The sequence below is a fragment of the Manacus candei genome, unplaced genomic scaffold (assembly GCF_025592945.1).
Source record: "Manacus candei isolate 608988 ecotype Guabito, Panama unplaced genomic scaffold, ASM2559294v1 h1tg000015l, whole genome shotgun sequence".
In the NCBI taxonomy this organism is placed as follows: Eukaryota; Metazoa; Chordata; class Aves; order Passeriformes; family Pipridae; genus Manacus; species Manacus candei.
Genome location: NW_026138063.1, coordinates 5,124,093 through 5,147,962, shown reverse-complemented (window position 1 = coordinate 5,147,962; position 23,870 = coordinate 5,124,093). Strand labels below are relative to the sequence as shown.

Below are 23,870 nucleotides of genomic sequence, written 5' to 3'. Positions count from 1 at the left end.
GCCCTTGTTTGGAAAAACAGAAGGGAACAATAGAGAGGAATGAAAGGATTTTTTTTTTAAAGGATACGGAGGGTAACTGAACAGGATGTGAATTTGAAGCCTTAGTACATAAACAAGTCCTTAAAAAAAGCAACATGAACAGGTAATGCAGACGATGTTAAAAACATCAAGGAGCAAAACTAGAATGTGTTAATAGTTAATAAATGTGTAAAACACATTTTCAGAATCAAAGAGAAATATGCCCTGAAAATATCAGCACAGATCAGTGCGAATCAATCTTTTTTTCTTGTAACAAATGCTGAAATTACTACAGTCAGATGGATCTGTAATCAGCAGATTTACTTCCCAAAAAGCACAGACTATTTATGAACAAAGCGGGCTGGAGAACTTTCAGAGTTACAGTAGCTGAAGAAACACCAGTTGCTTGAGTCAAGTTTTTAAGCAGCTTCAGGTATCTCACTTTCAAACACAGAAATACAGACATGTAGACTTCTTTTTTCCTCTTTCTACAGCAATGACAACACAACAGAAAACGTTTGAGAAGCATGCTCATAATTTAAAGTCCAAGAAAAAAAAATCTACTGCAAAATATGTAGAAATCATTGAAAAATACACCTACAGAGGTGACCATTAAATTCATGAACTACACTGTATATTTAGTTAAAAAACTTTCACATTTATTCTCATATAATGGAAGAGTTTATATTTAAGTGACATTCACATCCACACTAACTCACCTGACATGATAATCTGTTGCTGGCCTAAGGTCCTTCAGGTTATATTCTAATTCTTCTCCACTGCAAGAAAGAACGCCAAACTCAACAAATTAGTAAATTATGAGAAGTAGTATCACACTTAGTACAGCTAGTGATATTATAATTTGAAAGAAAAGAGATAATCCCACCAAAGAAAAACAATATAACAATAAAACAACAAAAAATTATCAATATATAACAATAAAAACAAAGTAGCAAACAATATACCAACAATTTGTCAACATACTTCATGTTTCTTGAAAACTTTATAAAGCTCCATATACACAGAAGAAACAAATTTATCATCCCAATTTATACAGTAAACCAGCTATATGGGTTTACTTCAATGCTTGGATTTTGTTGATATTTGCATAAAGCACACTGTGGTTTTCTACTCTCCCTGAGTTGAAAAAAAGAATGGAATCCAAACATTATTTCTGTACTTTCTGCACATTCCTTATTTCAAAATACTTTATAAAAAGTGAGCCATTGAACTTCAGAGGAAGAAGCATAGTTTCTTGCACAACTGTTCCACTTATTTGCTTTCTCCTCCAGAATGATGCTCCCTGTGAGGATCATGGCAAGGAGACTTTAATTAATGCCTGAACAGCTGGATCCAGCTCTCCTTTAATGCTAAGAGAAGTTAAAGCAGAGTTTCAGACATTTTAGGAAAAAACCCAGCAAATAATCTATTAATTTCAAATGTAGCCAACATAGTTAGGGCTATTCTTTTTCCTTCTGGCTTGTTTGCTGGTAAATGAACACTGGGCTCAGTCATGTGTTGCCAGTTCTGTGAAGATTAAGGTACGGGTCAGTGCTTAATAAGTAATAGCCGTCTCATGTAAGAGCCTGGCTTATTCGTGATTTTATTAAAATATGGGAAACAAGAAAGCTCTCAATTTAGCATAAAGGCATATTTCATAGCTAGCTGGACAAATACAGGGAGACGTCTCAAAATCAAGAGAACAAAATTCACCAGAAAGCACATGCCTGCACGTGTCAAAAATACACCAAAAAACCAAACCAAAACAAAAAAAATCTTTGTTTTCATATAATTCAATGCTCTGCAAATTCTTTTTTTCCCCCCCTCTGAAATGAGTTCACCTCCTTGCAAAGACAATGTATTTGACATATTGCTGAGTTTCTTTTGCCTATAGTAATAACAATTACTGCTGCTCCTGATGGAATGTACCACATCAAGCTAATGGCTGCACTCTGGCCAGCAGCAGGAGACACATCACCACCAGCAGCTTTAAAACAGATGCACAACGTTTCCTAACCAGGAGAAAATGTGCAGCCCTCTCACCAGCAAGCACAAGAAGTACTAGAAGGTGTCCTTCCCATTTTAGAAGCTCAGCAGCACATACTGAACTATGGAGATGCTAACATTGGCTCACAAATAGCCAGTGTAAACGCCAGGAAAAAAAAATTTAAAAAAATCAGGCAGCCTTTCTCTGGTTAATACCTTCTTTTTGCATTACCCAAAACCTGCCTTCAGCATACCAAGAGGAATACCCTTAAGAAAGGAGATGGCTTGGTCTCAAGAGGTAATTCCATAAATGCTCTATCACCTGGACTTTATTTAATGAGATTTGGGAGGGATTAGGTATTTCACAATAGCCAAGGTCACATCTCCAAATTTTCCTTCCTAGATGTCATTAGCGGGGAAAAAGAAAAGCATAACACCATATGTACTTGATCACAGAATGAGCTCAGAGGATCACTGCAAGGAGACACAGAGAAATCCCTCTGAATTTTTACTGAGGGCTGCTGGGAGCCAAGTATTCGGGTTTTTCTTGGGAGCCTCTACAACTACTGATGGCTGTAACTCCCTCCTCTGCTCATCTAAGACACTACAAGGCAGCAAAGCCCTCAAATTTTGCTCGTTAGCTGAAATAACAAGCTTTGCTGCACTAAATTCTGCAAGTCCACACAAAACCAGCCCATTAGGAAGGCAGGTGTGGTGTACACAGAAGGTTCTGATATTTAGCATAGGAGAGAAATTAATCTTTTCACTGGCAATGGGAGAGGCAGCACAGGCTGCAGGAGCTGCCACGTGCCAGGGAGGTGGGATGGGATGGCAATTAGGGACCTTGTGATGTGCACTCAGCTCCCTGCAAGCTCCTCCGGCGACGGGGCCGATGGGACAGCTGAGGGAACAACCAGAGGGTGCTCAAATGTGCCCTTCTTCTGTGACTGATGGGCATGCCAGCTCTGAAAAGCTCAGAGAATTTATTCCCAACGAAAACACAAATGTAAAAAATGGTGCTGTTACCTGTAAATTATCTTGTATTTTCCATCCCTCCCTTTATCCGATAAGGCAACCTCGTAGGTACAGGTGTAAGGCAAACCGTTGTTGTGTCTATCTGCATTTAGAAGGCCAGTGGGAGGTGACCAGGAAAGTAAAACTGTTCTTGCTTGAATATTTGTAACCTGCAGAAGAGACATTGGTTATCCTGAATTCTGAGGAAAAAAAACCACTATCCTCTAAGTTTTTGTTTTCTGCTTGTATCTTCACAACCCATTTCTTGTAAAATGGAAATTTCAGAGCTAGAGTTGAAAAGTAAAGGGTCAGAAATGGTCAACAGCACAAACAAAAATACAGATTTATGGCATAAAGTAATTTCTAACAGATGAGCAATATGGAGAGATTTCTCCCTGCAGTGAACTGACTCGTCACTGTCTGAGCATCCAACAAAGGATGCCTCACACCACTCTGGAAGTACCTGCTGCCATGGCTATTACCAGAAGGGAGTTGGAACTAAGTGGAACAAAGACTTTATCCTATAGATTGTTTTATACACAATAATTTCTCTAAAGTCTTTTTAGGGAGACTTCTCTAAAAAAACTCTGATGGTTTTTTCAGTCATCCTATTCCTCCTTATCATTTGAAACTGTAATAATTCAACTGCAAATAAGTTTAAAAAAAACCAATTTAATCTGCAAATTTACACTGACTCAAAAGCCTAAGTGAAAATCACAACAGAAGTCCAACTTGTCAATTAAAAATTACACTGCAAATGAATCACTTTGTGACGAGATAAAGACTGACTGTGTGATCTGCAGTGGCCCCTGGGTGTGACACCTCCATGGCAGATGGGTGAAGATTCTCTATCAAGAAAACACAGAAGAAATACCTGAAACCCGGGCACTAAAACAATTTTATCACCCCAACAGTGCAGCTGTATTCTTCTGGAGACCCAGGTCCACCTAACTCCAGACTAACCGAGCTTAGAGAACTGGCATCACCTTGCTCACCAGGACAGCTGCTGGCACGTCAGCTGCATGTACCCAACAGCAGCTTCCCAGAGAACAGCCTTCTGTTATCAGGCTAAGAAAGAAGAAAAAAATCCCCCCGCCACTGTCCCAGAAGAAAAAGAAATAAGAAGCAATAGTTGCACTGGTTATCTGGGAAAAGCAGAACATTTTTATACATGCCTGCTGAAATAGCACAGGGAAGCCTCAAAGCCTCCAGAGCCTCAAGTGCTCTGCCACAAACTCTCCACTTTTCATCATGAAAATTATGTTCTTCCTTCTTAACTGTAGTGAATATATGAAGAATATTCTTTTAGTTACGCTCCATGAAGAGGAATCAAAGACTGAGGTTTTATATTCTTTATTTCTCCTATGCATCAAATTTCACTGGTTCTATCATTTTAACAGATTTTTCCAACACACAGAGCAAGCTGTTGTTATTTTGGAAGGCATAAGATGGATGCAGGTGCTCAGTTATACATTTCCTAAGTTTTGTTGAGACAAGTGAAACCCCTTACCTGTAAATTATTTGGTAATGAAGTTTCAGCAATCAGCTTTAAAGGACTCCCTGTTTACAAATCTGGCTCCTGGATATCTTTACAGAATGGAGAATATTTAACTTCTCACGTGAAAACACATTGCTTCCAGCTGATGAGCACTGCAACTGTTGTGTCTGATACCCATAATATCAAGCAGATTCTTTCTGAGCAAGTCATAAATCCATTTTTAACAGACTGACAAGTAGGTGACATCATGAAACATATCTTAAACACCGTGATCTCAAAAGTTAAAGATTTTAATTTATAGCAGCACAGTCAAGTCTTGCCAAAAAAGAAAACCTTTGTTCAACCTAATGTGAAAAATAAGTTTTAAGGCAAGAAAGTTTAAGTAGCATCAAGCTTTCTTAGTAAAAAACATGGACATGCAAATTCTTGTAAGAACTTTCATGGCATTTCTTGTTTTCACGGTATTTTCTTGCCATATTTTTCTGATACTATGAAATCAATGTTTACTTCAAGAACTTGGACCAGAGGACACCAATACTGGATTAGATAGCTTATAAGACACTTGAATGGTTCAAATGAGATAAGTTAAATTTTTGAGATATATATATATATATATATATACGCACATGCGAATGAAAACGTGGCAAGGATATTTGGAGCTAAAAGTCCATATTTTAAATGATATTTTGATCAGAAAACTGAATAGTAAGATCCAAATAGATTTTTATTTTTTTTAACAGACATTACTACTATGCCAGTTCAGCCCATCAACATGCAGTTTCTTTTATTATGGAAACACGCTTGCATAATTGTTTTTCATAAATTCAGGCAGACTTGGAGTTGGAGGCACGATATCCTGCCAATGTTCTATTGAAATGTTTTTCTCTATGACTACTCCCAAGGACACACGTATATATTCCACGTACAGCAAAACTCTGGCCCTTCATGAACTTCAGTAATCTGTAAAAAGTTAGGTCTTAAGTTTCTTAAAATAAGAGAAAGTATCTTATGGACTAACTGCTAGAAACTGTTAGACTGTGATTCTGAAGTCTGTGTGCAGACATTTCCACGCAGAGGATGAAAGTCCAAACGCAGTTGCTAAGCTGCTCCAGCTACACCATTAATTTCTTACTGATAGAGAGAGTGGCTGCTGGCTGCCTCAGTGGTGGTGGGTACACAGCAACTGCTGGTGAGGTTTAAAAATAAACACCAGAAATCGTTAAATACAATTCTTAGCTGCACTGAGTACACACAGCAAGTGCAGGAAAGCAAGTGAGAGGTCACTGTCTGTGTGCTAAAAGTCAGAGAAGGCAAATCTATACCCTCCCTGGGTACAGAAAGCACAACAGGGCTGTGCACGTCAGCACGAGCGCTGGGAACGGATTTGTTTGTGTGGTTGGAGATAAACCCGTGTGCTGCTCCCCCACCAACAGGTTGATACCATATCACGTTTACCTGCCAAAGGCATATCTCTTCAATATCTCATTTCATGGCCAAAGCCACCACTGAGTTTACCAAGGAACTCCTACCTGGAGCAGGAAGCACTAGCTTTGCTGGGAAAAAGGGTAAGTTAAATAAATGGGGTTATGATATGCTGAGAATAACAAGCAGGCACTCGCAAAACAGCTTGGTAGCTTTATCTCCAACTTTTCTTACTTATACAAACACCTTTCAAAAGATATGGAGCAGTTGAACAGACCTGGACCAGCCCTTTCCATGCCTAAGGAACAGCCCAGCTACCATCACAATGGTGGGCTTAACGTCCCTTCTGAACTTGCAGACATAAATACTTCACTGTCAAAATAAAAACCAGTTTATTGTTCATTAATGGTGCCCTAACTCCATCCACCCAAAATACAAGCAGCCAGAGCACCTCTTCCTAGGTTGTGCAGGTAAACCTTTGTGCTCCTTCTAGTTACTGCAGCCTGTCTCATCTGTCCCCAAAATTGCTGTGCTGGCTTTGACAAGGGCTGGCTCGGCCTTTTAGCCGAGACCTAACAAAAGATTTTCCCACAAGGAGTTTTGTGTGTCTGGTGAAAAGCACAGTTAATTAGTTTCTGAAAACTTCTCAGTTTACACAGTAAATGCCTCCTTTCTGTGCTATCAAAACTCGGTGGTGTAAATAATTATTCCATAAAAGCCCCTGGGAAAGAATCCAGCTCCTGCACCACTTCAATAAGGTTACAAGACTGATGAATATCGGCCCTTCCCGTCTTTCAGGTAATGAAAAATGTTTCTGTACAACTTTCATTATCTTTCAAATTCCGGGTTAGCATTCACAGGCATCGTGTGGTTCGGGGGCTCATTGTATGTGTGTGAGAACTACACTGCAAGCAACATTCATTTACTCCCTCGAGGGCAGGGTTTGAAAGACTCGGGGGTCAAATGAATTCATGGTTATTACTGGGTCGAGATTCTGCTTATAAACTATGGCTCTAATCCTGCAATTTTAGGCAAAAATCCCAATGTTTAAATATGAGTTTCGCTGTAGAGCAAGTCAGCGGGAGCAGGCTGCCTTCGGAAAGTCAAACTGATGTTTGAGCTCTGGTTGGACAGACCTGTGGTGATTCCTCATGGGGGGTGATGCCCCTCGGCAGCCACACACTGGACACAGCAATGTTGCCCCCCTGCCACCCAGAATCAAGTTTCCCTTCCCTCACTGAAGTTATTTGTTTTAGAGAATGCTTACTTTGTCTGCAATAATGTGAATTGAAAATATATTTCGGTTTAAATAAAACTGGGGGGGAATAAAAGCCAAAGGAGTCTTTTAGAATTTTTGCTGTTAAAGGGACAAAGCTATAATTAAATTTACAGTTTGGCTGCACGTCTCTCAAACAGGTAACAGTATCTATTATCGAAAGTAGATTTTTTTATAGAGTAATAATTTTAAAAGTGTGTATATTTTGTATTCTGAGAGGTACCTGTGCAAACCAGACACCTCCTACTGATACCATGGCTGTGTAGTCTCCTCAGGAGTTGCTTACAAGACTAATCCCTCTGGATGGCTTCCATACCATTGATGATGGAGGGAGTTGCTCACTTGGACACACCAAAGCCATGTGCTGCAGACACAGCATCACTCCACTTGCCACTGACTCACTGCTCTGTGCTCTTTTGTTTTGCATCATTTCTTTCTTCACTATTGTTTTTCTATACATTGTTTCATTTTTCATTCATATATGCATACGGCTTGCCAAGCAATATGGGCCATGATGTGATATATTCCTATCAAGTGTAATACTGACTACACACACACACATAATCATTCATAGCAATTAATGGTTTGTGAGAGTCCTGTGAGTTTAATTACTCACAAATGTCAAAGTTACAGGGAGAATAATAGATAATCCCTAGCATCACCTCACTAAATGTCATTATTATTGAACCACCATTTGTCATGCTTTACATTTTCTTTAAAAAAAATAAATTCTAGTTGTTATGATTAAAGGAAAATTATTTTTGTCTACTTTTAGTTTCTTGTTCCTTTCTGCTTTAGAGGCTCTGGTTACCATAAATCTAACTGTACAGATCTCAGAATCCTGCAAATTGCTCAAATAGCTTCTCTTCCTACCTCTAAAGATGAAAGTATGAAATAAGCCATTTTTCTTGTCAGCTTTCTGGAGCTTTGTAAAATCACCTGGCTGTGGCTATTGACCAGATGAGTAACATTTGGGTGGTCCTTGGTACAAAAATATTGACTTTCTCTGTACAATAAACTAACCTAATTTTGTGCTAAGTGCACTTTCTCCCCTTCTGATCACCCCAAAACTCTTTTCTCAGTCTTCAGCTTACTATGGTCACTTGTTTCTAAATGAAATGAGGTGACTTTCCTTCTTGTGAACAGAACTCAGGCTGGTATTTATCATCTCTGCAGGTCTGGTTTAGATTCTGGCTCCTGTCGATGCCATGACACCAGGATCCAACACCTACTGATTGAGCAATTTAAGACCAAACACCTTTTGTATGTATTGAGAACAAAAAGCATCCAAGAGTCCAAAAATAAAACTCCGCCTGTGCTCCTGTTTGCCTCTCCCGAGTTCTGCCACTTCTGCAGCCAAGGCTCCCACTGCAGAATTTCTTTGTATCAGCCTCCAGCAGCTACTGTCAAATCCAGTCTTTAGATGAGCTTTCCAATCACTACTTTTTATTTATTTGCTTATTTTTTTACTATCTTTCCAGCTGGACAGAGAAAGGCCTGAACTCTGAGAGAGCAAAGGAGTCTGCTTTGTGATTGCTTCTTCCAGTGCTGGTTTGGACCATTCCTTTAGATCCACAGTACTCTTCTGGTTTTCATTTGACACACCAAACTAGAAAAACATGACATTCAAAGGGGTTACAACCAGACTTATTAATACCCTCACCTGACTGTGGTCACACTCAACATTAGGGTTATTTACATGGTCATTCAATTCCATTCTAATTCACAGGCTTTTATGGCTCAGACAAACACAGACTATAGTAATTTGCCATTGAATAATAGAATTAGCTTAATTTAATCATGACTAAAGACATATATTGCTCATGACAAATAAAATTAAACCCAGGGGACAGGGGGTAAGAGCTATGCCACTCACCCCAGTGCACAGAGTTCCCCACCACAGTATCAATACTGGGAGTTGTCCTCTGGAAAGAGGTAACTGGTACAATTCCTGCAGTAGGTAGAGCCCCCAAATAGCCCAAAAGATCCTTTAGATTTATATCACAGCAAAATGAGTTAGATAGATATATAGATACCTATATATATAGATATACAGTGGCAACAACCTATTAAGGAAAAAATTCAGAGGTGCTCCTCTGTGAAATCACTAGTGTGTTGTGACACAATCTAAGTATCAAAGTTGCTATTATAGATGTGTGTGGCAATTTGGGATCACATACCTGTGGTTTCTCCATTCCAGAAAGAATGTCTTGAACTCTTTTTGTTTCTGAATCAAATTCTGTAAAATAGAGAATGTGGAAATTACCAAAATAGGAAGAAAAATAAATTACCAAAATTAAACAAAAATGTCAAGTTATGTCAGTAATTCTTCTGGAATTTGTAAACAGGGGAATGAGAGAGACAGACATTACCTGCACATGAGCATCAGTTGTTTTGCTCTTGTGAATTCAAGGTATGCAGTTATATGGATTAATATTACAAAACATTGTAAGAAAAAAAGAAGGGAAAAAAAATTCCAGTAATTACAAATATTCAGAAAGCTGGGACTACTTGTAGATGTGTCCTCCACAAACAATGTTATCAATTGGGATTTGCTTTCACAGAGTAAAACCATCCTGTTTCCAAAGCTCAGCTGCAGAAGAAGCCCAGGAGTTTCTACAGCTCAATTACCACGGAACCTAATCCTGGTTTGATAACCAAGACCACCCTCAACCCAACAGCTGCAGAGCTGGGCTATCCACCTGCTCTCCAGGGCACTGGAGGATGAGCATCCTTGCCCTGTGTGCAAGAAGCCCAGATGAGCCACAGAGGGTGCCTGCCCTAAGCCCCAGCACCCACCCTAAATTACCTGTCCTTAAACCATGTAAAGCTTAAAGCTCTTTAACAGCCACCTTCCAACTGTGGAGACAATAAGCAATGTCAGGCAAATTCCAATGCCTGACCAGCAGTAATCCATCCTCCCTGACCAGCAGTAATCTCTCCTCACTGCTACAGTGGCTCTTGCAGGGGTTACACAGTGTTATCACCAACAGGCTGTGAAATGCTTCCCCTAAATTAGAGGGATTAATTGTGCAGAAGGTGCTGCAGAGGCATCATCTGAGCAGCAGAATCAGCCTTTCCCCCACCCTCCCCCCCAAAACAATCTTGAGGTAAAGCATCAGTTTAGAGTAATGAGGTGACACAAAGCAGCTTTATTCCTTTTGGACGGCAGCACGAGAGGCCTCACTTTCCACTACAGTATTCTCTAATGGAAAACTAGGAACATATTTTTCCTGTGGTTTTTTTTCTTTTTATTTTTTAAAATGTTAATGTAAAAAGTTTGCTCACCAAAGCAGGAGAATACAACTCACCTAAAGCAAAATGAGCCAGACATATTTGGCATAAGAAGCAAAAAATATCAATAAACAGGTAAGATCAGATCAACAGCTTTCACTAATGATTCCTCCAAAACCTGACCTACTTCTCGTAGCCCAAGAATGTGTCTTTATTTTTGTCTGTGACCTGCTTTAAAATGTAGATCTTCTTTTTAAAAATTCCATTAAGTGCTCGACTGCCAAAAAACGGAATTGGCTGAATGCTGATGGCTGAATTCCAGTGTAAATGCCCATCTCTCTCTACAAGAATGCACCTTGGTGTGGAGTGGGAATGACAGATCTCCTGCTGCACACATTCCTGGATTCCTTTTAGTCTCAGCCACTTGGAAAAGAAAGGAGTAGTAATATTTCAGGAGGAGTGGAGGATAGCAAGATTGTTTTTTTCCATAGTAGATAACCCTAGAGTGTATTATAAAGAGTATAAACTGGCAGGATTGAGAGAGCATAAGATAATACTGACTTTAAAACTACACAGATGGACTAAAAGGACTAAGGCTGAGATACTGATCCAAGTGAAAATGTTGAAGTTTGGGGTGTTTCTGAATTCAGGGTTCTTTCAACATCGGTAAAGAAGTAGGACACAAAAGCCTGGACACAGATCTGGAAAGAGTGGAGATCCTGCAGGCTTATCTTGAAGGGATGCTAATCAGAAGCAGCTTCTGCAGCTACAGAGTGTAACAAAAATGCTGCTACTATTTTATTGAAAGTTTATGGTTATTATGTCACCCCTAATTACAACCCCCAGAAGCTGAGCGTGAATCACTCTCAACCTTAAATCCCAAACATGTGGAGTGAATTTTCTTTCCTCTCTCTGCTTTCTAGCAAGGATGCTATCTCTGTCACACTGAGCAGGAGAGGAAAACAAATCCTGAAGCCCAAAGAAATCTCACTTCCCTCTCCTGTGAAAATCAATAGCCTTGCACAGTAACCAAGCCCTCCAACACTTGCAGGGTCAGGGCTGAGAGTTCAAACTGCTCAAGGTACAGGAACTAACTCTAAGACCTAACAGAGTTGGGTATGCCCAGCAAAGAAATAATAATTAAAGGACTTCTCAAAGAACAGTCCTACTCAGGGAGTTTTTTATATTAAAAACACGTAGCTTGTTCACAAGAAGATGTCTCTGGATACCAGATACGTTGAAGTCTTGGGTTACTGTGGACATTTATGTGGTCAGTATGGACATTTATGTCACAATAGTTTATAAAGGTAAGCTGGAGCTGGAAAAAGAGAAATCTTCAAAGACTTTCAAGAGAGAGGGACTTGCACAGACTTAAGGTGACAGTAAGTGCAAAAACAAACAAACAAAAAACCAAAAAACCAAACCAACCAACCAACCCCAAAAAAACCAACCAACCAACCAAAAAAAAACCAAAAAAAAAAAAAAAACACAAAAACAAAAACAAAGACCCGAATTTAAAGTTGATGAATAATACATATATGAATGTGTATTGCATCACATTTTCTAAAGAATAAGAAATATCAGATGATGCACATATGGTGACCAATTATGCCAGGTATCCCCCATGCTAAACCTCCGGAGTGGTCACACCTGAGACTGGGCAGGTGACAGTGATCCCACACACAGCCCCCAACCACTTCATACACAGAGCTACAGAGCTGATGCATCCATGTCACTGATTTGCCAAGGCCATGAATCACTTTACAAGAACAAATGCAGAGAAAGAAAAGCTCGCAGTGAGAAGGGCCCGTTCATCACAAGCTTTGAAATCACTGCATCAGATGGAGAGTGTGTGCCTTGGAGCCCTGCATTGAATTCAAACAAAAACCAGCAGTGAATAACAGGTAATGTAACATTAAAGGCAAAAACCAATAAATATACAGAAGTGATGTCTGTAATAGCAGCAGAGAACAGCTCAGGTTGAAAGGGGACCTCAGGAGAGGTCATCAAGTATTACAGTATTTACAGTATTTAAAATACTTAGTTTCCCATTTCAAGAGCTGTAAAAAAATCCCAGGCTTCCATGGATGGCTGATCTTCTTTCAGTCATAAACATAATTACTTAGTCTCCTGAGCTAGACTAAGCTAAGGAGAATGAGACCTGTCCCAAATCCCTCCCTCAGTAGGGAAGTTGCTCTGACCTGCCAACCTCTCTCAAAACACATTAAGTATCAAGCTCAACATCTTTCTTCTAAGCCAACAAAGAGCAGAAATCCTGCTGAAAGAGATGACAGAGAAGAAAAAAATCCATTTTATATGCCCTATGCTGATAATATAGGGTTGGTGGAAGACCTTTTCTCCTGGCTCTGTTATTGTCACTCAGCAGCCACTGTGGACTATACTACTAGATTAGCTCCATTCAGGGATGAGGAGAAGGAGCATCTCCCAGACATCACAGATGCAGTGGTGGAAAGGTTGGGAAGAACAACAGCAAGGAAAGAGGAAGCCTTGATGTAAAACAGGAGATTAAGATTCAGAAAAATTACCTACAACTGCTTGGGAAAGATGGTGGGTGGCTGAGATGATTCACCTACCTAGTACTAACTGTCCCTGAAGAACAGACAGTCAATTTGCTCTTCAATCTTTGTTCCTTCCTCTCTCTCAGCTGTCTGAGCCCTGAGTATCTGACACAAAGACATAAAAACTCTGTATGTCAACCTCCCCAAATGCTGGGGCTTGCAGAGACAGGCAGCAGACATGTGCTGCTTTCCCCCACTGCCATCAGGAACAGAAGCTCAGTCACGTCAAGGAAGAGTCCGACTAACACTTCAGGTCATTGTCCCATTATAACTTTTCCTCTCAACATCTGTTCCCCACATCTGTCATGGCAAAACTCTTCCTCCTAGGAGGAAGCTGGGGGTGGGGATGAATTCCTTGTGAATGCTCAGTGGGGTCCTCTGAGGGACAGTATGAAATCCAAGTTACTCCGTAGATCTCAGTTCTAGGAGATACTTTAGCAGTCCCAAGCTACAGTGTTAGGTTCTAATTCCCAGGCTGTGGGTCATTTGGATCCAATGTTTCAGACTAGCCTTTCAAAGCAGAGAAGCCAGCTGAAAGACCTGGACCATGTCTAAGCTTGTATTTTGGTCATCTCTCCTTTTCCTCAGAGTTTTGAATCATAAACAAAACTCTACAGACACAATCAGGAGTAAATGTCCCTAAAAATTAAACACTTTCCCAGCAGCTGTTTGATGCTAACAGGGTTTCAATGTTAAGTCTTGCTGAACTAAAGCTTTTTATTATATGCTTCTGTTAGCCTGTGTCTATGTTCCTTTCTGCACGTACAGTACAAATATAATTTTTAGACCTTTCCAACCATACTTTGAACATCAAGCACAGATTTAAAAAACAGGGAAAAAAAATATGTCATTTCAAGGTAAGTTTGAAGTTTCCATCAATAGTTTACATGTTTGCATGAACAGCAGCTGTGTGTGTAAATGGTTTGAAATAGCTAAAAGCACTAAACTAATTAGGATTTTCCCATTGCAAATACAAATTTTAGGTTTGTTCTGCATTCTTTCCTTCAAAGAGAGGAAAAGGTCCAGCTAAAGACTTAGCTTCTGGCCACAGAAATTATTTACTGTTTCAACAGCCTTTCCATTCCAAAGGAATGACATCAGCACTAGCACTTTGCAAACTTTGAGTCTAATTCTCAAGCAGAGCTCACAGATATGCCAGTCATAACACGACATGCTTTCTCAGAATTTGTTCCAGATTTATTGGGGCTGTGACCGGCTTTAATGCTGGGAAAGATCTTTTATCAGTCACGTACAGCACAACCTACAGCCCCCAAGAAAATGAACTCTTCAAACACAGCCCAGCTCCTTCGTGAACTGCCTGCCAATGTCAAAGCTTAAGACACCAAGAACACATACAGACCTTTTCACTTCAGGGAACTGCAGAAATATAAACTAATAAACTCCTTGTACAAGAACAAACCTAAAACTGCAGATGTCACTCTGTAGTTGAGTCACAGAAAGCAGGACCAGAGGGGATGTGACACAGCCACCCAATCCATCCTCCTACACTGAAATATGATCAATCTATATCAAACCAATTCCTCTGAGATGGCTGCCTAGCCCATTTTTTAAAAATAATTGAAAATTAAATAAATAACCTCCTGGTCCATGATTGTGGATCTCCAAACTTCCCCAGCTAGGTAAGTTACCACAGCATCTAACTCTCCTCATCACTGGGAAGATTATCTCCTCAACTTTCCCTGCTGCACTTTAAACTTACTCCTCCCTTCCCTGCACACCCACCACAGGCAGGTTCATCACCACCTTTCACATACTTAAAGGCATTTCTGCCTCTAAACGAAGCAAGCTCATTTCTTTCAAACCTGTATTTACCAGATCCCAACTACTGCTGTCCTCTGGCATGTTTTTTAAATTGGCCTCCATCCTTCTGAAGACATGGTAGCAGCCCTGACCACCATGTGCCAGCCAAGGCCCTGGCAGCACCAACTAAGGAATAACATCCCAATTTACAGAGCTTGCTTGGAGGTTTCCTCTTCTCTTTGTCCATAGAGTAACTTGACTCTTGGGGTTTGTGCTTTACTACATCTCCCAGAACTACTGTGCAGAACTACCACACAGCTACAAAAAAAAAGGCATGTTTGAGAAGGATTGGTTCAAATGCAACACTTTACTCTTGCCTTCATCAAACTTCTTTCAAGGCCATTTGAGCTCTCCTCCTATTTTGTCCTCCTTCCTTCCCCCCTTAACCCACCAAGCACTCTCAGCCCTATCAGAACCTGATATGGACTATAATTTAATAAGCACCAATCCTTATTCCATCCTTCAAGTCCTTAATGAAAATATTGAATAAAATTAGACCTAGGACGAATTCCTGCCTAATCCAGTTTGATGCAGCTTTCCAGTTTGTCAGGAAGGCAGCCCAGGGCAGGGCAGGGTCATGGATAAACTGCCAGGCTACGTGCTGGCTGACAGATGTAACACTGGGAAGAGCAAGCCCAGTGTCACATGGAACACACAGTACTTTACACAACTCTTCCACATTGGGAAAAATGGGGAGCCCTTTAGAATAAAAAACTTGTTAAAAAAATATTTATATTCAAAACAGTCAATTACATCATGCTGAAATATAATACACCAAGGAAGATTATTAATTAAGCCTACAAATGCCTGGATTAGATTTCTAAATGTAAAATATTTCAAATTTTTGTTAATTACATGAAAGCTAATAAAAACACCAATGATAAAACACGACTGCAGCTCCCATGACCAAGGTAAGGAGATTGATGTTATCCAACTTTAGATACAATTGTTGAAACACATTCTAAATTTTTTAAAATTGCTGTGTATGAGCATATCAGATAGGTTTTCCATTTCTAAGAGCCTTCTCACTGTTGCCAACTCAATTCTCCTGCTGAAATGCCTTAACTGATGTCCATGAGCTCATAACTCACTGTTTGTCCTTAGAGACCAAACCATACACAGACAACAAAAAAAAAAATTCAAGCCACTCCCTAAATAACTGAAAGACAACAGAAAATCTGTTAACAGAAAACCCCTGTATAAACTCCAGAAAATTACATTTTCAGATCTAAAATAATAAGAAAAAAAAAATCTCTAGCTCTCCTAATTCACTGGGACAATAAGGCAAAGGATAATTGGTGCTTGTCTCAACACCACTGTGATTTAGGCATGAATTTAATCCCATGTTTCAGAGATGTCCTGACCATTGTCCATATCTATTAACCTGCTAGTTTCACCTTGACTGCTTCAGTATCCTATTTTCCATGGGACAGGATACTCCAAAATACCTGGAGTGCAAATTCACAATTCATCCTTCTCTAACCAGACACCTGCTATTGAATGGATAAGGATCATATGTAGAAGCATTCAGACATAAGTAATGAAGTCATCTGGGCTAAAAAGTGTTTTAAAAATAAATGTCAGCATTTCCAATCCTCCCTGCTCCCTGTTATTGTTTGGATATATGTTTTTCGTTGGGATAGTGGAAGGAAAATAACATCAGCAGTAACCTACAAAGGAAACAAAATGCTGGATGCAAGGGACAAACGGAGACTAAGTGACATGTTGGGTTTGTTTTTCTCTGCTTCTTTGCTGCTACTGCTGGAAGACAGCAATAACAACTCCTACTTGACTGGCTGAAGATCTGAGCGAATTCCTACTGTGAACACGCAGTTGGTCCATTAGAAGGCAGAAAAGGCCTTTCTTAGTAAAATACAGCAACCCCCCCATCTCCATCACATACATTTTACATCTTAAGCAAGTGCTTTGTACATCTCCCAAGGATGATAACAGGGGCAGTGCACTGTGCATGGCTGCAGCTGGCTGGGTTTGAAGGAACACCAAATTAAACAATGACATAACCCACAGAAACAGAGGAAGCCCAAGCTGAATCTGCTGGAACAACAAACCACTTACACATAGGACCTCCTCTTGGAGCACTCTCTTTTCATACTTTTGACTTGCTTTAGCTTATTTTCTGTGTCAAAATATTTTTCCTTTTTATTTTCGGCAGCTTCCCTTTTGCTATCACGTTACAGCAGCTCACACACCACGTGGGGTTGAGAAGACAGTAAAAGCTTAGCAGATAAACGAGGTAGTGGCCATCCCTCTATCTTTTGGTCAAGTACACAACAGCACAGCTGATTCATACAGAAGACATGTTTAAAATTCTGCTGGTTTTTACAAGTATAATTTCTGTGCTACAGGCTGCAATTTCAGAGTGCTCTTCTAGGCTGTGCTGGCATCAGCAAAGCTCCTGTTTGAGCAGGCAGGCAGCATCCACATGTACACATCAGGTGAAGATACTCTACGTGGTAACGCCTCCTCATTCCAACAAACCCTCCTGGTATGTGACAGCTGTGAATATGGTTCAGTCCTTGTGGCTAAAAATCTTGAGCCTCTCCAGCTTGCCCCTCTCATCCCTGCAATGGAGCGGGTTCACAGCTGGGCCCAGGAGGGACTCCCAGCACTGCTCTGCAGGTTCCATGCTGGATGGGCACCAGAAAGAGCAGCAGCTCAATGTGCCACCGGTCAGATCACACACACAGATTTTGAAAATAAGTTTTTCTTCTCTTGTCTTGTCTCTTCTAAATGAGCATTAGACATCACTACCCCATAACCCACTGCAGTTCATCAAGTGTGAAACTATGAGACCAAAGTAAATGGTTATTAAAAAAAATAATCAAAAGAGACATAATTAATCTGTTCTAATTAAGCAATTAATTTAATCAATTGTCCCTTCCCATACCTTGCTTAAGGCACAGAAAGGTGCCCAAGGACTGCTGAAAGAACTGTTAGAATGTAAGTGACATTACTTCTCTCTCTTTGTTTTTAAAAAAACATTATCTCTCTCCTTCCTTGACTTTCTGTCTTTTCTGATTTGGCTGGATTTATAGGAGCTACATACATGTGATACATCTTTGCAAAACATTTTTCTACCTATCTTTCAGCAGTTTGTAAGTGGTCTGTTCACCTGCAGTTGTCATTAGTATCTTTAATTTCTAACAAGATGGAGTTCTTTTATTTGACAAGGAGACTGAAAGCCCCCCCTAATATTTTCCTGGAGCTCCTGACTCCCACTTCCCAGGTAGAAGGTTGGCGTTTCAATCCCACTACCAACTTTGCCAACAAATGCTAATCTTCTGGATACAATCAAGTTCTTCACACCCCTCACAATTTTGTACAATAGTTGGGATGAAAGGCTTGCCTTACCCTTAATTCCTTCCATTTTTTTCTGTGCTGCTTTGTCCCCCTCAGTTCTCCTCATTCCCTAAGACCATCTGCCTGTCTGGCCTTTGTTAGCACTCAAGGGTTGCCCTCCAGGCTGATGGACCCAGGGGTCATTCAGAAGGACAAGTAACTTCTGCAAATTCACCACCTTGCTGTTACCTTCAGCCCAGGCTGCCCTAGGTGATGTGACCATAAAAACTCCACAAGTTTCCCCAGCCCAAGGCAGGAGGAGGGTTAGGGTTAGATACCGACATTTCTTAAAATGTAACACAGCGGCTCAAAATGCCATCTGACACCAGCTGTGAAATGACATCATCTGGCACTTACAGAGGGGAGGAGATTTCCTCCCAGAAAGAAAGGTTCCCGGCAGCCAGGCAAGCAAGAACCTGAGCACCACCAACACAGACAGTGAAAGGAGCCTCCCAACTCATCCTTACACTGACAAAAAGCACAAGTTTGACAGCACCAAAAATTAGTTTTCTCTTCCCAATTTGGTCATTGACAGCTCCACTGTGTCCCACCACAGGCATGGTTTTGTCTCTGTCACTCTTCGGTGTCCCCACTTGGACAGCCACAGCCAAGTGCTGCCGGGGCAGAGGTGATTCCAGCACCCTCCAAGAACTGAGGTAGAAAGCACAATCCCTAAGGAACACAAGCTGACAAGTCTCCAGTGCCACCAATCTGGGCTTTTAAATCCTGTGACTGCTGCCCCATGCCAGTGAGGAAATATTTTTCTCTGAAATACTACCTCCAGTGCAGGGGGACAATGGCATCAGCATTTAACCCACAAAAAACCCAAAAACTTACTTCTTCTTGACCTTCAAAAATGTGACCATAGGCAATTCCGGCCATAAAACCCTTTGCTAATCTGGCTGTTACACACAATAAAGGCATTTTCCTGATCAAGCACAAAACCAGCAAAATAACCTGCATAACTGCATATTTGCACAGAAAAACAAGCAGGCAGCACAGCCAAAACAGACTCCATAGGAGCTCCAAACTTGGTGGGGATTAAACAGAGCACTTCAGCCAAAATTAACAAACTCCTTGCCAGTGAACCTCGTAAAGCCACCAAGTCTGCTGCAACAATACAAAGGCAGCAGAGCACTTCCCAAGGCAGAGGCACAGCACTGCCCAGATAATCTAAGAAACTTTAAAGAAAATACCCACAAGCCAAATTTTGCCCTCAGTTCCAACTCCTCAGCCCTCACTTGAATCAAAGAAATGTGTCCTTTATATTTCATGATGGGCAACGAAAAGCACTTTTGGATTCTGCGTTTTAGCAATAACCACTATTTCACTCTCAAGAACAGAGTCACAGCTAAGCAAACCATTCATCCTTTATGAGAAAGTAATCAGGGAAAGCTTTCCCTAAAACAGGATAACGCTAGAAAATGTGTCATCTTTTCACTGTTCTTGATTTTGTCTTAACATTTACATTAAAGCTGAAGTTTTATTTCTATGCACTACTTACGCTGTTTGCATGGCTTCAAAAGAGGTTAGATTTCACAGGAAAAGCCTGTTTTGTTTTTTTTTTTAATAATAATTCCAAATCATAATGCTAGAAATACAAAGATTTTTCAGGGAACCTGCATTGGGATTTTTCATTGTTAACCTAGTGAATGGCTGCAGAAACACACTATTTTTTGAATGAACCCCAGCTCAGCTTCTCTGTTACCATTGTAAATTACTGACCTATTTTTTCAGATGAAAACTATGATAAAATGAGATTGCAATGAGTGATGGAGGAGATCACAGTAATCCTGGAAACCAAGGAACATGTTTTTTTCTTTCCACTCAGCCCAGGCACCATAGCTCAGAGATGGGGAAGGCAAAGAGCTTCTACCCCCATCTTTAAATCAACCCAAACATCTGCAGATTGACAGCAGAAGAGAAATTAGTTCTTTCCTCATGACAGATGACAATCAACTGACTTGAGCAATCCCAGCCTAAAATGTTTTGCAGTCGAGTCTGAATGATGAACCGTAACTATGTGAGCCAGAATGATATTAAACAGCACATTTAAAAAAGATCGAGGGCTAAATTTCTAGAATGCAAAAGTAAGAAAGGTTGATGTAATGTTAACTGTGTCGTCCCATGTCTCAGATGTGAGGAGTGCACTCAAGAATGTTTAAAAAACCTGATCTATAATGTCTGTACCAGCTTTCTACCAGTGAGCTCGAAGTACTGCCTGGGCAAATAGCAGTCCTGTGTGGGACAAGGGCAAAATGCAATCTCTGATGTTTTCACAACCAGTTTCACCACTAAGAACCTTTTGAAATATTTAAAATATTTCACAGAAATATCCACCTGATTACCACTTGCTGGGAAGGATTCAACAAAGCTCCAGGAATTTCAGCTCATTCTGGATTTCATTGCTGAGATGAAATTCAGGCACAAGTCACATGAATCACAGTAAATCAAAGCAGCTGCTTCTAAGCACAGCTCCTTAGAGGGGGGGAAAAAAACCCACCAAGAAATAAAAACAACAAAAACCCAAGCTCAGGACAAAATCTTTTTATAACAAAACCCTGGAGAAAACTGAAATGGCTGCTTCATTTTAGAACAGTGTTTATCCCTTCTGTTAAGTGCAACACTCAAAGCATCACCTTGCATTAAGATTTTTCCTTCCCTTAAAAGCGAATATACTGAAGGTCACAAAAACTTTGAAAATCAATTCCACCCTTCCTCAGAAAAGGAAAACTAACTGATGGGGTTTGAAGCACAGCCTAAGAATGTTCAGTAAACAAATCACATTAACTTCTGCGGGACATAAAATTTCATTTCACCACCTTTGCAAATCCAGCTGGACATATAGACCAACATTGTTCGGAACATCTGACTGTACAAATAAGGGTTGTTCATTAAATTATTAGACTTTAATGTGTTTTATTTTTTATACTCTGGAGGGAGGAAATGTTCTACCTCTTCCCTATAAATACTCTCTCCCTTTTGGCTCAGTGTCCCAGATACCGCCAAATAAGGGAAACACAGTTCCCTTCCTTTGTCGGTGGTCCACCTTATCTCCTCTTAGCTAGTGAGAATACACTGTTTATCTTGCTCTGAAGCTTTCGGACCTTGGTGTAACTCTTCTCCCCAGCACAGGGATTTAACCACTGAGCATTTAAGCAGGATGAAAATGTACTTAGTATGACTTTTTTCTGTTGGTTGGGTATCTATAAATTACGTAAGTTCCTAGGAAGAAAGTTCAGATTTCAGTCTTCTGGATTTGACTGTCAGTTGCAGCAGAAGCTGCAAATTCTTGAGATAATACAAAGATCCTCTGGGGGAAGAGGCTGTGCCTTACGTCATTCAGCACTGACTTCCTGATAAATGATGGAGCAGATAGCTTATCCAGCTCCCCCTGCCAAGGAGATCCTGCTGGCAAATGAGGCAAGGGAGGGATGAAAGCAGACGAGAAGAAAAATATGAGAGTCTACAGGGGTTGATCAGCATTTGGAAAAACAGCCTTGGGATAAAACTCAGGCCACTGTCAAAAGGGTTTTTAAGTCACCAACATTGTGAGCCCTGGAACCAGATTTACACACCCCTCCTTTACTAGATATGTCCTACAGGTTGCTAGGTGGATTTCAAGCTGTGTTTCTTGCAGGCTACCACACTTACAAAGACTGGGGAGCTTCAACTAAGGTTTATTTTGTCCGAGCTGCTGTGATGAGACTGAAAAATGTAACCAGAACTGTGGTGACCCATTCTGCCCCACTCATGCTGCAGAGCTGTGGATGCCCAGGAGACAAGCTCTCAGAGCACCTTATAACCATGATGGATCATGTGTATTCCCAGAGACTCTGATGTTTTGTTTGCATTTTCAGGTACAAAAAGTCTGGGTGAAACTAAGTTTTCAGCATTTATATTCACCTTTAAAAGCAGCTGACAGTGAAGATGGGAGAATATTGTGCAATTAAATTAAGAGGCAACACTCCCACTTAGCTGACGAAGAGAATCTCTTATCTACAACTTCTCGTGCCTGTTATGAAGCTGGTTCTTTAGTCTTTCAAGATAAGTGCCTAAAAATAGAGTATCTCCTCTCTCCCTGCCCCAGCCCCTCTAGCTTGCAGAACTTAGTGCTAATGAAGCACAAAACAGGCTCTGCCAGAACAAAGCCACACGGTGTGAAAGTAAGTAGGACTGCCATGGTATTCAGGTTTCCTATAAACTTGGGGTTTTTTCCTGTAGTATGGATATAGCAAGAGAATACCTCCATGCTAACAACATTTCACATGCAGACAAGATTTCATAGAATTATAAATTCCTGGAAATTATTCTGCACATAGGCAACTTCTGGGAAAGAGTTGGTCAAGAGGCACTAGCAGGAACTACCCACAGACAGCTTGAAGCAAAACACTGCTAGGTTTGGAACTGGGCAAAGCAATGGCTGAGGCAGGGAGTGCACTAGCACTGGGCATGGACTTGCTTTTCAGTACCACTGCTCAATTTCTGAAATTTAGCTTTTACCTTTCTCCATCAAAGCCCCCATGATGTAAGTTAAGCTTCAAGACAGCAGAGGAAACAGGGATTTGTTTCTCTCCGTCAACACAGTGTATTTCAGTAATGCTGGACAAACATTTTAGCAATTTTTCTTGCTGAAGAAAAGTCACAAATTAAGCCTGATCTGGATAAATTCCTGCAGGCACACAGACTGACATGAACTTGGGAACATACTCTGCCTGAACCCTGCAATATGTTTCTAATACAGTCAGTCTATGTAGAGCTTGCTTAAGTGGTTACTTTACGTGACTATCAGGCAAAATATTATTTGGTGGGAATCTGTGTGGTCCAGTTCATGGAGTTCACTCTGGTACACAAAGGTGTGCTCTCAGCACGTTAACATCAGAAGTATCTGAGGCTCATAACCATTTTGTTTACTGCCTGAATAAACAATGTCACAGCCTATTATTTTTCAGAAAATACCAGAGATAAAGACTGTTTAAGAAGCAGGCATATTTCCAAATAGAAACAAACAAAACCACCAAGGCTCAGTCATTATGTGGGAGATAAGGTCAAGGCACGAGAATATCACACTGGAAATTCCAGGTGTCACAAATGAACAGTGGTTCCTCAAGTTCAGACTATGCCCTAATTAATGCATCCTATTTCCTCTCACGTATTAAAGATTACAGAATGCATGCACACAACACACAACATTTATTTCTAATGAGATATAAGTCTAAAGAATTCAGCCAAGTAGTATTAGTTGCTAAAACTACTAAAAAATGCAGTAGGAACAGTAACACTATTTAGATTTCATGTGTGATCCTGATCTATGCTCACAAGATTCAACACGTCTCTGTTTCCACTAAATATTATGTTTCACATTGCATTACTTGGTATAATAGTAAAATTCACTTAGCCTGACAGATGTATTCTACTCTTCAGAGTGTTTTTTTCCATGTTACTAATAAAATCACTGTGTCAGTTTTGGCAGGTTGTTTTTCAGATGACAATCTTGAAGAAATTCATTTTATAGAACCAAATAAATTTAGGGACACCAGGGAAACTGCACTTACATAGGGGTATTTTGTACAGCAGCAGAAAAAACATTTATCAGTTTTGTCTGCAGAACATTTCTATATTGGTTTAACAGAAGTCTATTAGCATTTATCAAATCATCAGT

The 23,870-nt window shown here is 40.3% G+C and overlaps 1 protein-coding gene across 2 annotated transcripts in view; it reads right to left on the bottom strand.

Moving 5' to 3' along the window:
* FNDC3B (fibronectin type III domain containing 3B) overlaps nt 1-23,870 on the bottom strand; it is a 191,757-nt gene that overhangs the window by 57,736 nt on the left and 110,151 nt on the right. For both annotated transcript variants that reach the window (XM_051781696.1, XM_051781697.1), the window contains exons 7-9: nt 9,395-9,453; nt 3,031-3,188; nt 738-797 (exon numbers count right to left, since the gene is read on the bottom strand). In XM_051781696.1, coding sequence (XP_051637656.1) covers nt 738-797; nt 3,031-3,188; nt 9,395-9,453 — 277 coding nt within the window. The remainder of the gene's footprint in view (nt 1-737; nt 798-3,030; nt 3,189-9,394; nt 9,454-23,870) is intronic.